We start from the raw sequence: 14,657 nt of genomic DNA, 5'->3' as shown, positions 1-14,657 counted from the left end.
TTCCGCGTGAGCATCTTTATGCGTATTCTATGGAGCTTTGGGCATTTAAAATTGTATATTACTTCGTGTACATGTTCATGTGTGTTTCCTTTTTTTCGTGTCCACATGTGTTTTACATATAATTCTGTTTAATATACAATCTGATTGTAATTATTTCCACCGGTTAAGGTTTCATAAACAATTTAATTGTAACATGTTTAAGTTCTTATCATCTTTTTTAAGGTGCATTGGTATGTTTCTGTGCACCATGTGTTCAATGTCATCTTGGTACCAGAATTGGAGAATGTTTATGTATGCCACTGTTTGTCCAGGGCGCTCTTTTAACTATGAGAACTAGACTAAGGACTCTCGGGGGAATTCAGGTAGTACTTTAAATGATTTGTTTTCTTCTCAGATTTATTAACAAATGATGTCATGTTTTCAAGGAGGAGAACTATATCAAATAAAAGTATTTGATCTCGTCATGCCCCTTATCAATACGTCACAAATATACCACTTGAATAGACCAATTAAAATATCTGGGTTGACTTCACAAACATAGTATGGGTAACTCGATATTTTGGAAGAAACTAAGTCAAAAAGTTCTGAAATTGTATAATAACTGATAGACAAATATGTTTCAAAACCTTTTTTTATTTATAAGAAACAATATTTTAAATTATTGTTGAAACTTAACTTTGCTGTAGATACATGTACTCACTTTAAACGATTTGGTAGGCCTTATTCTGCTATAATTACAGATATATTTGACTTGTTATATGTACCATGTGGAAAAATCAAAACAATCTGCAGCATGTTACGGTCTAAGATCTTCTTTTATTGTTATTTTGCAGGTTTCATCGATTTTGTAATTACATCATATCCTGTAAAAGTGTATTTTAGCAAACAAAATTATATAACATTTCATATGATTATGTTGTGTACAAACCAAAATGTCCCGTTAATATACATGCTTCCATTATAATCATATCTTTATGTAATTTATCTGTCACCCCCTTGTGGCTGAGGGATCGCCTTTAAGGGTTGAGGCATCAGAATTGAAGCCACCGTTAACCATGCGTGATCATAAGAGGCAAGTAAATGGGTTTGAATTACTGGAGCCTATGCATCTCTTAGTTCCTGTAGCCTGTAGGTAATGTCGTTTTAACTCCTGATGATGTTTTAAGTTTGAAACAGCCGAGGTTAGCAAAATCTTCTTTCCTGTTTTGGCGCCATATGACATAAATTGTGTTACTTCTCCATAAAACCAAACTTAACAAACAGCAATTTATTATCTGTAATAACTAATGACAAGTTACGTACAGTGTTTTTATCTAGATATTTTAGATTTATATTCAATTAAAAAATGTACAATCATTTCATTGATTGTTGCGATTTAATACTGCATCCGCAAAATACATATCATGTTATCTTTTTTGCATTATGTAACATTTGTAACTGATTGGAAAGACTTTTATTTATAGTGTCTTTATGTCCATTCAAGTGTAAATGGTGGGTGTACAGGTTAAAGTCAAAATAACTTTAGATTTTCCTTTACATGTAATTGTTTTCAATTGTATAGAGTTGTTCATGTGTATTCACAAAAAGTGTTTTTAAATTCCCTCAAAATGTTTCGTCAACGTTAAACTGATGGAAATGGGTGAAGCAGTCTTTTTAGATTTTAGGCAGTTGCTATAGTTTATACTGAACTTTTTTCATTATCAATAATTGGTCAATGTCCTTTATAATAGTCAACTATTTTTGATATATGGTCAATTCTGCTTAGATCAAAAACGAAAATATAAACATAACGTGCCTTGAATGTTTTTATAAAGTAAAATTAACGTTATGATAGCAATTTATTTCTATTGGTATTTCTTTTTCTTTGCAGGGATCTATTTGCAATGACTGTTTGGTGACAGCCTTGTGTGGACCGTGTGCATTGTGTCAAATGAAACGTGAGCTTGATGTGATGGGGGTCGGATCTGTGTAGACACTTTTCTCAGGTCTTCTGTTTATAAATATGATAAACGCAATTTCCTATTCTGTTTTATTTGAAGGAACGCATGTATAGTTTACAAAAGGTGTAGATATTCTGATATTTTGGAATGGAACGGATATTTGTTTATAACCACCCTACATGTCGTTATGTATGTTTATAACTGTTTTAATTTATTGTTGTCAAGGAATAGAAAATTTATAGGATAAAATAAATAGATTGATAATTATAAATGCATTAATAAGCAAAACATTTTGTTATACAGTTGCTCTCTTACCTTTTTTGACAACCCTAAGAAGATATCTCAGTCGATTTAACAAAATTATATGTCGGCTTTAATGGGTCTCCACTGAGGTATTTTACATGACGGGACTGGAAATAATTAGCGACATTTGAGCATGACCACAGGTGAAGTTGGTGGTCAGTAACTTCAGGTTATAGAACGTGAATATAATGCACGGGAATTCATTAAAGGAGAAGTGGAGCCTTTCACTGGTAGGGGGATACTAGAAAAACTGGAATCAACTGCAACAAAACAACAATAGCATCAATGCCCACACCCGAGCGAGCAAGCGAACGAACGAACGAACAAGCAAAAAAAAACTTAAATATATCGGATTAAATATGTTTAAACCAAACAAACTTAGCACCCCACCCTACCCACAACCCTTATTAAAAAGGAGAAAAACGAAACAAACTCATCCAAGGAAAGTGAACTTATTAATCTGAACTTGTAGCCTACTTGATTTCCTCATCTTATTTCTTAGAGCTTTTGTTATCCCCCGCCGATGGAATCGGGAGGGGGATATTGTTTTTGCGTTGTCCGTACGCCCTTCCGTCCGTCCACCCGTCCCTCCAAATTTCGTTTCCGCGCTACTTCAACGAAACTTTATTCGAACCTTCAATACCAAGAGGAGATGCACATATCGTCAGCTTGTTCCGGTCAGAGACTTTAACTCAGAGTTATGAACCTTGATTAATTATGAAGTATGCATATAGAGCAATAATCGTTTCCGCGCTACATCTCTGCAACTACTGGCTGGATATCAACGAAACTTTATGGGCACCGTCATTACCAAGAGGAGATGCGCATATCTTCGCCTTGTTTTGGTCAGACACTTTAACTCAGAGTTATGGTCCTTGATTAGCTAGCAGTATGAATATAGCGCAATAATCGTTTCCGCGCTACTTCTCTGCATCTACTGGCTGGATATCAACGAAACTTTATGGGCACCTTCATTACCAAGAGGAGATGCGCATATCTTCGCCTTGTTTTGGTCAGACACTTTAAGTCAGAGTTATGGTCCTTGATTAGTTATGCAGTATGAATATAGAGCAATAATCGTTTCCGTGCTACTTCTCTGCAACTACTGGCTGGATATCAACGAAACTTTATGGGCACCTTCATTACCAAGAGGAGATGCGCATTTCGTCGCCTTGTTCCGGTCAGACACTTTAACTCAGAGTTATGACCCTTGATTAGTTATGCAATATGCGTATTGAGCCAATAACTGTTTCCACGCTACTTCTTTGCAACTACTGGCTGGAATTCAATTAAACTTTATGGGAACCTTCAATACTAAGATGAGATGTGCATAATTTGTTGCCTTGTTCAGACCAGACCCTTCATTACAGAGTTATGGTCCTTGATTAGTTATGTACTATGCATATAGAGCAATATTTCTATTTCTTTGCAACTGCTGTATTGATTTCAACTAAACTGTATTTGAACCATAGATACAAAAAGGCAACAAACATCTCATATCCATGCCCAGATATTACTATTTAACACCGAGTTGATAAAGGCTCTGTTATTGCCCTTAATATTTATTATGTTCAAAGAATATTACTGTTCACGTCATGATAAATATATAAATAAAGCCTTATGTCTTCAGTTGTTGTGTTTGTAAAAACCAGTACTCGGCGGGGGATATAAATTCAACGAATTGGCTTGTTCCTCTTGTTAGGCGGAGGGTAAACATATATCGGTAGTTACTTTTATATCTTTTTAATTGAAATGTAACTGCTGAATTGCTACTTAAACACGTGACATATTTCCGTATCTCGTTTTCAATTAACTGCTGGAAAAAAAGATGATTTCTTTTTCAAAGCTATATGCCTACAGATGGCCTGAGGAAAAAGATTTCCGAAAAAATAAGCCACCTAGAAATATTTTTAAATCTTAAAAAACCAAAAAATATTTTTAAATCGAACAACAAAACATGTTTTTAAGACAACTCGAAAACAAGGACGGTGCTGCAAACTATTTTTACCTAAATGTTTACGTTATCATGTTATAACATCAATGTAAAAAAAAAAATGTTATGTTATTTTCAATCTGCAATATATACCATAGCATACGCATTTTAGGGGGATCCATTGAGTTTTTTTACATGAAGGGACTGGAATTTTCTTTCGGCACTTGTGTTCAAATAAACGCATCTTCTCGGCCCTTTCCGTCAAACTCCGGATAAGGACGAACGGATACGGTATTTCCATCTAACCTACGCTAAGAAACTAAACACATGTCTCCAAACAAATAGAAATTTAATGCTGGGAGTTGTTGACTTAGCTTTTTCAAATATATCAAGTAAAAGTAAAATTTCACCGATGTTAAATGAATTTAGACAGTTTATTATTTATATACAAGTAAAATAAAGTACAAAATGTCTACCTCTTGACTTAAAGTCGAATTTCTTTATAACTAAAGATCAGCTGGTATTTTCAAATTGATTATGATTGTCAGACATAATTTTATTATCAATCATGATTCGTACCGAAACAGCAGACTTTTCCTTTGGATGTCAAATATACATATTAGTTATACATTATCAAAGATTTTTGTACATGATCTAAAACCACGTGAAAAAACTACCTTTAATCTGTATTAATTAGGTCCGAGGTTATTATGAATTATGGCCGATGAGTTCCGATTGGTGTACCCGTTAATGGAAGTCTGGTTCATTCCAGTATTACGTTTTCCCAGAATAATTATTGTATTTTTATTGTGCAAAATGGCCAAAAAATGAAAAGCATTGCAACTACTTTCACTTAAATAATGCAATATATCGATTTTTAATTTTACTCCGATCATATTTCTTTATCATGATTTGAAGAGTTTTATCCATTTTAAGTGCATCGCATGATCTATGAACGAATTTCAAATTTAGTTTTCGAGCCTTTTTGTACAATTATTTGAACCTTAAATGTACAATGGTCAGTGTTTTCTTTTCTATTTTGAACTCTTACTTACTTTTTTCTACAAAAAGTTTATAAATACGCAGACATATTTCTTTAATTAAGTATTTGCTTAATAGAAATTCTGGCAAACCATACCAACATCCTGCTAACGATGTTATGCTTCTTCTGTTAAGTCTTAGATTAATTGTAACAACGAAATACACCATGATAAAAAACTGGCCATCTGCCTTATTACGCAGATAGAATCCGGGACTAGAAACCACCTAACGGTGTCATTAATGTGTGACACCTGTCAGTCAAACTCCAAAGAGGTAAACAATGTAATTATAAACATATTAGTTATTGATACAAAACACATTAGACGAATCATCCATCCAAACTCCAGACTTACGATTCCTTGCCTCCACAAAAACACATAACACAAATCTGGAAAAGAAGCATAAATTACAACAAATTACAACAAAATAGCATGAAAATTTTAGACTTGATTTGATTAGTCTGTACACACAAACCAGTGATTTTTATTGTTATAAACAAAGTTGGTAATGTAAGCAAACGGTAATTATTTTATTACGAAATACTACCGCATTTGATATACAGTAATAGATGTTCAAAATTATAGAATTAAATCGGGGATGGGGATGTCCATCTTTACATTGCAGGTCTTGTTGATTTTAGTTAGGATTATTTTTTTTTATGTCAAAACATCCAGGTATCGAAATCCCTTGTTTATAGCGCCATAGTAAAGTTAAACGTTGTTAAATTTGCCAAATTATTTAAAAAGATAATGCTATCTGTTGCAATGATTATATCTTAAAATTAATAAGTAACAAAAAAACGAACAATGTGAATAAAAGCAGTGAAAGTATAAGATAAGTGCTATTAATAAAGGCTTAACGATAGAATATCAAGATTGTTAGTGTGTATGCAAAAACAAATTATTCCAAAAATTAGTTAAGTACTTCACATGCTTTTACATGGTGACCATACGCCGCTCGTCTAGTCATGCACTGACGTGTAATCGCTACAAAGGCTTCTAAGTGACCGCCTTCCGCATTCTACATGAAACAACATTTCATATTCTGCTATCTGAAATCAGCCTGGGCTTGCATACATGAACAGGTCAAATCAATCATGTCTTTTTAATTTTTCCATGTGCGGCGTTTTGTGTTTTCCCTATCTACTATTTGAAATCAGCCAGGGCCAAAGACGTGTACGGTACGATGCATACATGAACAGGCCAAAGAAACCGTGTCTTTTCAATGTTGCCGTGTGCGGCTTTTTTCATTTTTCAACTTTGCTGGATGAAAAATCTACGTAAAACGAATATTTGACCTGGACATTTGTCCCCCTTTTGTGACGAAAAGTTACATGTACTGAGGTTTTTTGACATTTGATGAAGGTCTAGACTTATAACTTGTGTGCAAAATTCTAACCCCGTTTTCCCAGGACAAGTATTATAACTGTGAAAAATGAGCCAACATTGAAAAGCGTTGCAAAGCTATTCACTTAAATCCAGCTAAGAATGACATATAATACATTTTTGGATTATGCAGCTTTTAAAAAGCAAAGAACAAGTCTCTAAGTTTAAGCGATGCAGTGATGAAAATAAAAAAGCATTTTATACAAATGAATGATGTACATATACATATAACATTAACAATGCGCAAAGTATTGCGGCTATTTTTTTATATTTGCGATGGTATATTGCATTTAGTTATTGTGTTTACTAAATCACCTTCAGCGATCTTCTACAACATATTCATTGGAACCCTTCCCAATTACCTTTTCATATCTTTCTGTTTTTTTCTATGGTAAGTTGAAGTTAACTTCCTAATTTATATTATCTTTAAACGCATCAAAGCTAATTATCTGTTTTTACTTTTGGCAGTTCTTGAAAACTTCAACTTGATTGGTATCTGGAAACACCGCATTATGACAGTCTTCAGTAAATCAAACAATTATGAAACAGGACCAACAATTTTTAATATATAAAACTTAATAACGTTTCCTCATTTTTAAACAGTAAAGATTGACTGCCAAAATTTAACCTATTTTGCTTGAATAAACGGGGTTGTTACAAAGCGGCCGATATATTTCATTCTTATAAAAGACCAAAAGCCTGGCTGTATGTTGTCTAAATGAAAAGGTTAATAAGATTTGAGAATTCAGAGAATAGTCAGATATGTATAAATATGACAAATTAGTTTTATATCCACAATTGTCTCTTAAAATTTGTCAAAATTCTTATATTCCACTTTGTAGGTTAAAACAAATCAAGCAACTGGATTTAAAAGACTTTTTCATATTAAATTGAGTTTATCAACGTTCTTTGCCAAATGTTTTAACAACATTTTCTTTTCCTAATAATCTGAATCATTGACGTTATAACAATAGAATTCATCTACTATTAAAGGTTTCATAAGAGAAAATTTAGCTTGATATTATCCAAAAATCGGTATTTAAAGTTAGATTTGGTTTAAACAATATATTCAATAAATTGCTAACATAATATATTATACAAAGTTCACTGTAAATATTTACAGATAGATTCAAAATTAAAACAAATCTACAATGTATACAGAAATTAATAAATGTACTTAACAGATTATCTATCAGAATAGAGGAGAAAACTAGAAGCTTATGTTAAGCCTCGTTTCTGACTGTCATGATGGTGTAATAATCAATATGTAATAATATTTTCGAGAAAACGACAGAGAAAGAAAAGAAAGAAAATTGAAGTCAGATTTGAAATAATCAGAATCAACGAAACAATATGAACTCAAATAAATGGACATAACTGCTTGATTTAAATGATTTAAATGCTATAAAAAAAGAACATTTTAAATGTTAAAAAACTAAACCATTTCAAAATAATATCCTTTCCGGCACTTCTGCCTCACATGCAATCATCAGATCAGTTCTAGAAAAATCTTAAATTTGATATAGTAGTGTGCAATCTGGAAAGTACTTGAGGAGATGTAGAGGATTTCCAATTGAATGTGAATATTTTGATTCCCATGCAAGAAAATAATGGTCTTTTTCTGTTTTTTTTTCTATTTTAGCTTCATATATCCTTAGTTACTGGGCTGTCCTTAATGACTGTTATTTCTTTAAAGATTACAGACAACGAGAACCTTTTCATATGCCCCTACCCCCATATCAATAATAAAAACTACTTAATTCACAAAGAAAAAAAACATTTACATGTGAACACTACTACAGAAAAGTTTTTTTATGACAAAATTCTTTATAAGATAAACAGGGGCATTATTTAAGCTGTTGAACATGTTAGACTTGACATAATATTTAATCCGTATACGTTCATGTCAGCAATTTGCCGCCATTTTGTAGAAACTACTCAATTCCCTGAAGATAAGTTCACAAGTAATGAGATAAAAAAAAGGTTCAATAAAATAAACATTTGTTTTAAATATCTAAATAATGTAAGAAGGAATGTTACGTAGCAATACCACGGATAACAAGAGCAACCCCCATGCTACGGAAACGCTTACATTTAACCTTTTCAAAAATCAGATAAATAAAAAGTTTTGAACAATTCTCTAGAAAAAAAATAATGGAAAAAGTTTTTTTTTCCTTTTTCTTTTTGATTCAAATTTTATAGCTTACATCAGAGGACAAGATAATAGGTCCTTTCATCAAATTATTTAGGTCAGCCGATGTCAAAGTTTCAGTTATTATCTAAAACTTTCAATGTCCAAATGGTCATAACATCAAAGAACAAAAAGGGTCACTTTGTCAAATTATCTAGGTCAGATATCATAGTTCCAAAGTAGGTCAATTCGTGAAATTATCTATGTCAGCTGATATCAAAGTTCAATTTTACATCTAAAACTGTATACATGGTTCAATGCTCATTTTTACAGAATAATTAAGAATTTCATTTATTTGACATTGACTGTCAATGCCATAGTGAATAAATCAATATGTTGGTTTTGTCACAAGTGTTTTTTTGTCCAGGTATAAATTTAAATCCGTACATTAGTATGAAAATTATGTAAAAAAATAGATTGACATTGATGGACAATGTCGCTTAAAACTTAAGGTTTAAGGTAAATTCTATCATTTGGATGGTCATTTCCAAAAGGTTGTTTTGTGCAAATAAAAAGATAATTCATTAGTTTAAAACCAAGTTACAGCCAATCAGCGAAATTTAGTTCGACCTGAAGGTCAATGCCATATATGATTTAAGATCAATTTTAGATTGATGTTCATGAAGGTCCTGACCAAAAATATGATAAGTTTAAATATTCAGTTAATCCATTTATAAATAACAAAATTGTAGCATATAACAGGAAAAATAAGAGTATTTCATTAATTTGACCTTGAGAATAATGGTCTATTAAAGGTCAAGGTCACATTTAAATAACTTAAAATATTTGTTTGGTAGCAACTGTTGTTTTGACAAGTGCACATCAAATTGGTACATAAATAACAAAATTATGACAATTTAACCAAAATTCAATAAGGCATCGACGGTCAAGTTCAATTAAAGATCAAGGTCGAGAAACAATATGGAATGTTGTGTCTTAATATGAAGTCAATCCATTCATCGATAAAAAGTTAAAGGCAGTTACAGCAAAAGAAAATATCGAGCTAAATGTTAAAACGAAAATGCATTTAAATGCAGCAATTGGTTCTGCAAAAAGTTCAACGAAATGCAGATATTATGAATATAATAGTGTAAAAAATAGAAATGATTTTTGTTTAATTGTGGGTTTGAATATGGCGACACGCGTGCAAGTATTTGAATCTTATAACATAACAGGTTCATGACGTATATGACGTCTAAAGTATATCACCAGTTTTTGCAGTATTTCAATATCATTTGTTCCATATCAACTACAATTCTCGTCGTTTTTTCATCTATTCAGCTTATTTTAGATACTTTATGAATTACTGTAGGATCGTTTTTTTTAAATGAATAGCCTGGCGGACGCAAAAAAGAAAATTGAGTGCCGGCCAGTTGGAAGTTTTCAGGAGGCTTTTTGGTATGCAATTAAAATTGTTTTATAATATGCTAACAACTTTATATATTATTGTCCGGAACGAACACTGAACAGCAGCCCTAAACGGTTGCAGAAAGCCTGGGTATACTGAATGGAATTTGCTTATTAATATCTTTGATACACCCCTTTCGTAGCAGCATTTTGCTGTTGAGAATTCAAGGTTGATATAACATCAGTTTGCGAGTAGAAGAGCACAGAGATGGATCGTTCCATATTGATAGTGATTTTGTTATTACATTCTATTGTGCCATCTGTTTCAGAGCCAATCTGCTCCAAGTTTCATTACGAAGAACAGACACTAGAAAAAATGATAAGACAGGAAATGAAAGTTGAGAAAATGAAAAGTGATATGCAACTTACTGAGCAACGAGTACTCGATGCTTTAGAGAAACTGAAAACGGAAAGAAGTGAATTCAATAAGGATCTTATGAAGAAAGAAGGTGATATTGAAGTGCTTAAGGCAAAAATGGACGAGGAGCTGAAGAGGATGAAAGTAAAAACTGAGGAAACAATCAATAACTATTCAAAAGAAGTACAGAAAATACAGGGTAATATACTTTAAATAATCCAGTTGTTTCTTATGACGGATATATCATGATTTAATTTCAATACATTTTATTTATCGATGCAAGTTAAATATATTATAAGTGGGTATATCAAACAATTGACCAAACAAAATAACCAAGACCATTTACGTGGCACAAACAACAATCCATTAAGATAACATTAACCAATCGTACTGAAAATGCCAATATTTCTTTTTGCATATTTAACGGGAAACGTTTAAAATATGTTTAACACATAATTAATTATTTCTACTTTAAATATCATTTTGTTAAATGTGAAATGCTTGCTTTGAAAGTTCGGAACTGTATACAATGATATTGCAAACTATGTTCACTAAGATTGTTAATATAAACTGTTGAAACTGATTGATAATAATTTAATTGGTTACAAACACTAAATATGATCGTTCTCAATTGGTGCTTACTCTTCGAAGTCTCTACACAGCCTCATAAAAGCTTAAGACAGCTTATGTTCTATATTTCTTATATTTTAAACTTAGATAAATTGATATTTAAATTTGTATTCGAGCTAATTATTTTACTATTTAACTGTTACTTCTTTTATTTGAATGGACCCATTAGTCACAGATGAGTTCAGAATCTGTATTCATAGATAACCAAGATTGTTTTTTAGTTACCTGGGGGTGCGTTTTAATTCATAAGATAGGTTTAAATAACAATTTGATATTATCCAGAAATAACAAAATATGCACAATATTGACTAACATGTTAAGATTATGTTGAATACGTTATTTACTTTCAGATTTGACATTTACGCCAATTGTTGCATTCAAAGCAGACACAGTCACTGATAAATCGTTAGAAAACAACAAGGTGTTTGTCTACTCAAATATTATTATCAACATTGGCGATGCTTATAACAAAGACACTGGTGTGTTTGTGGCACCCGTTAGTGGATTATATCTGTTTACAGCACAGGTCTGTATAAACGGTAACATGAAGGTATATGCTGGAATCGTCGTTAATGGTAGACTCATCTCTAAAACAGCTATAGGAGATAAATCGTGGTGGAAATGTTATACCATTGATGCAATCACAGCGGTTGAAAAAGGAAACGAAGTATCGGTAAAATGTACAAATAGCTGTGACGTCAGTGACAATTTAGGCGAAACCTCATTCGCAGTTAACAGCTTTTCTGGCATTCTTATTCATAAAACAGTTTAAATAACTACCCTTTTTGGTGTCAGTTATATTTAACTTTGATGTCAGTTATATTTACCTTTTGTGTCAGTTATATTTACTTTTGGTATCAGCTATATTAACTGTTGGTGTCAGTTATTTACTAATAACTCTCATTCTAAGCAAATATTTTTTTCGTACAGAAATTTAACCTACATGCAGATGTAAAAAAAATAAAAGTAAAAAGGCGCGAAACGATATAAAACAATATTGGGAACTTGACATATATATCAATTTTATGTCATAATTTATCAACAGTAGTATTGTTTGCAGATATTGAAGTTTAACGCAGTGAAGCAGTCCCATTCTCAACCATACGAGTTTTTTTATGTAAAATAATTAGGGAAAACACAACGATTAATGGTTTCTGACTGATTAAAGAAGAATCGTTTTCTATCCGAGGATGTATCTATGCATGCGTAAAATGGTGTATCTGTACATGCGCAAAATGGTTTGCGTGCTCGGGTGTGCATGCGTAGCGCGTTTCTCTTGTTTATTTAACTATATTTGATACACGTTTTGTGTATATTCTTAAAAAGGTCAAACATATTTGCAAGTTATTTCTAGTCTTTCAACTTTATAAAACGCATGAACAAATTAAGATTAATTAAAATTAAACATGTAATTCTCCCAAGGAATGTTCAACAAAGACTTTCCAAAAATCAAAGAAAGATATTGACACGGACGACTAAAAGCATTATTGCAAAGTTTGTGCAGTCAGCAGCCGTCTTTAAAAATCATTTTACATATGAAATAAAAGCATCTGAAAGCTGTCTTCACTGCTGAATCAAAAGATCTTGATTTGGCATTGCAAAACATTTCAGGCCATAATCTTAAGAAACTGATTTATTTTCTAGATTACGCTCTGTATATTCAATTTAAGAAACTTAAAATTTTACTCAAGCGAATTTAGTTGGATTCTTAGCCACATAGGAATACCCTGATCAATTACAGAAAGAGGAAACTTAAACTGAAAGTATGAAAAATCCCTGTCTGGATGCAAAACAATCCAAACGGAAAGCGACAAGAAGCAAGTGATGAACAACATTAAGCATTCGTTTCTGAAAGTTTACTCATATAATAAAATTGCACTAATTAACGTTAGTCTTGTTCAAAAAAGTTTCGGAACGGTATTTAAAAGACCTAGCATTATTTTTACAAAACTCCGTCGATTGTGGAATGAATATATTTGACACATGTATATATTGTTATTTGCTGATGATATGGTGATAACTGGTATCTCACAAGAGGATTAACAGCAAATATTAAACTCTTTATATGGATACTGTAATTTATTGGGCTAAGACGTAAATACAGCAAAACTAAAGTAGTTGTTTTTCGGAGTACAAGACCAGTTTTTCCTCATAGACGTTGGTTTTATAACAATGAAGCTTAAGAAATTGTTTACGGTTTTATTGATGTGGGTATAATATTTAATTACACTAGGTCCTTTGTACTCCGCAACCAAATATCCTATAGTAAAGCTCTGAAAGTAATGAATATCGTAATATGCAATAGTAATTAATATGAAATATCTCTCCTGTTTCCTCGCAATTATTTGATGCTTTTGTCCTTGCTATCATAAATAATGCGTGTCCAGTCTGGGGATTTACTTAACCTAAAGATACAGAGAGATTACATTTGAAATTTTGCTAATTGGAAGTTAAATCTTAAATATCAGATATCAGAATATCTGCGCATAATTTGAGAATACTATCTGGTGGATATGGTAGAAACAGACATGAACGACATGAGCGCATATGGTAATACACAAGATATTGAAGACGAATTTCATTTTATACCTGTTTGTAATCTGTACCAGGAAAGACGCACTGAATTCATTTAAAATAATAATATAAAAAACCTAGTATGTTTAATAACGTTCTAGGCTTGTGAAAAGTCTGTATAATTGAATTTATGTAAATTCATTTATTTTGCAAATAGCAAAAGAAAAGATATGTTGATAAACTTAGGTTATATATAAATGTAATGTTAAAACATTTTTTTTATATTTTCATAGATATTGTGTACGTTTAGATTTCGCTAGTAATGTTAGTATTAAAATGAAATTAGTCTGATATTCATTTACTTTTTCTGCAGCAATATATGTTCATTCTCCAATATGCTATAAATCTTTGAATTCTCTCACATGTTTATCTATTTATTATATTTGATATGTGTAATGTAACAAGATACTGTACTGTATACGTTACGAAATAAAATTTCTGCTCTGTTCTCTGCTGATGTATGTGTTTTGTACCGTTTTCAAAAAATGATAACAACATCAAAGATAAAATTATACATTTACAACAAAAAGAAAAGAACAACAAAGAGAGCAAAACAACAGCAACAACACCATCGACAACACACACACACGCACGAACGCACACACACATACTGTGTTGGTGCATTGAGAAACCAAACTAACACCAAAATATAATATATGTAAACACGAAAGCAAAGGGAGGTTAATATTAGAGCTTCATATGTAACTGTCTGTCACAGTTATCTCTCATGATTGATAAAGTCTATAAATTTCATGAAACATTTCATAGTTTGAAGAAGCATTCGATGATAATAAAACATATAACACATTAAACCGGTATTTCGTTAAAATTGGTGAGGATATAAGGAAGGACTAAAAATAGTTAGAATTACATTGAATGTGAACGGCAACACTAA

At 31.8% G+C, this 14,657-nt stretch overlaps 2 protein-coding genes across 2 annotated transcripts; both read left to right on the top strand.

The window, feature by feature from the left end:
• Window positions 1-222: 222 nt before the first annotated feature.
• Window positions 223-2,228, top strand: LOC132755955 (cornifelin homolog A-like; the record flags this gene model as incomplete). Its single annotated transcript, XM_060746896.1, is given in 2 exon segments — window positions 223-362; window positions 1,871-2,228. Coding segments are annotated over 2 exon segments (242 nt in total), but the record flags the coding sequence as incomplete, so codon positions are not given.
• An 8,288-nt stretch (window positions 2,229-10,516) lies between these two features.
• Window positions 10,517-11,960, top strand: LOC132755953 (complement C1q tumor necrosis factor-related protein 3-like). The gene is made up of 2 exons (XM_060746895.1): window positions 10,517-10,757; window positions 11,539-11,960. The coding sequence occupies exons 1-2, from the start codon at window positions 10,517-10,519 to the stop codon at window positions 11,958-11,960; spliced, it is 663 nt and encodes a 220-aa protein (XP_060602878.1).
• Window positions 11,961-14,657: the final 2,697 nt, after the last annotated feature.

Source organism: Ruditapes philippinarum, unplaced genomic scaffold, assembly GCF_026571515.1.
Source record: "Ruditapes philippinarum isolate M1 unplaced genomic scaffold, ASM2657151v2 ctg11621_1_1_1_1, whole genome shotgun sequence".
Taxonomy (NCBI): domain Eukaryota; kingdom Metazoa; phylum Mollusca; class Bivalvia; order Venerida; family Veneridae; genus Ruditapes; species Ruditapes philippinarum.
This window is presented reverse-complemented; position numbering and strand designations above follow the sequence as displayed.

Bases quoted from the DNA above. Each gene is read 5' to 3' on its own strand.
- LOC132755953 (XM_060746895.1), top strand. From the start codon at position 10,517: ATGATAAGACAGGAAATGAAAGTTGAGAAAATGAAAAGTGATATGCAA. The intron at 10,758-11,538 runs GTAATATACTTT...ATTTACTTTCAG, and splicing joins AGAAGTACAGAAAATACAGG to ATTTGACATTTACGCCAATT.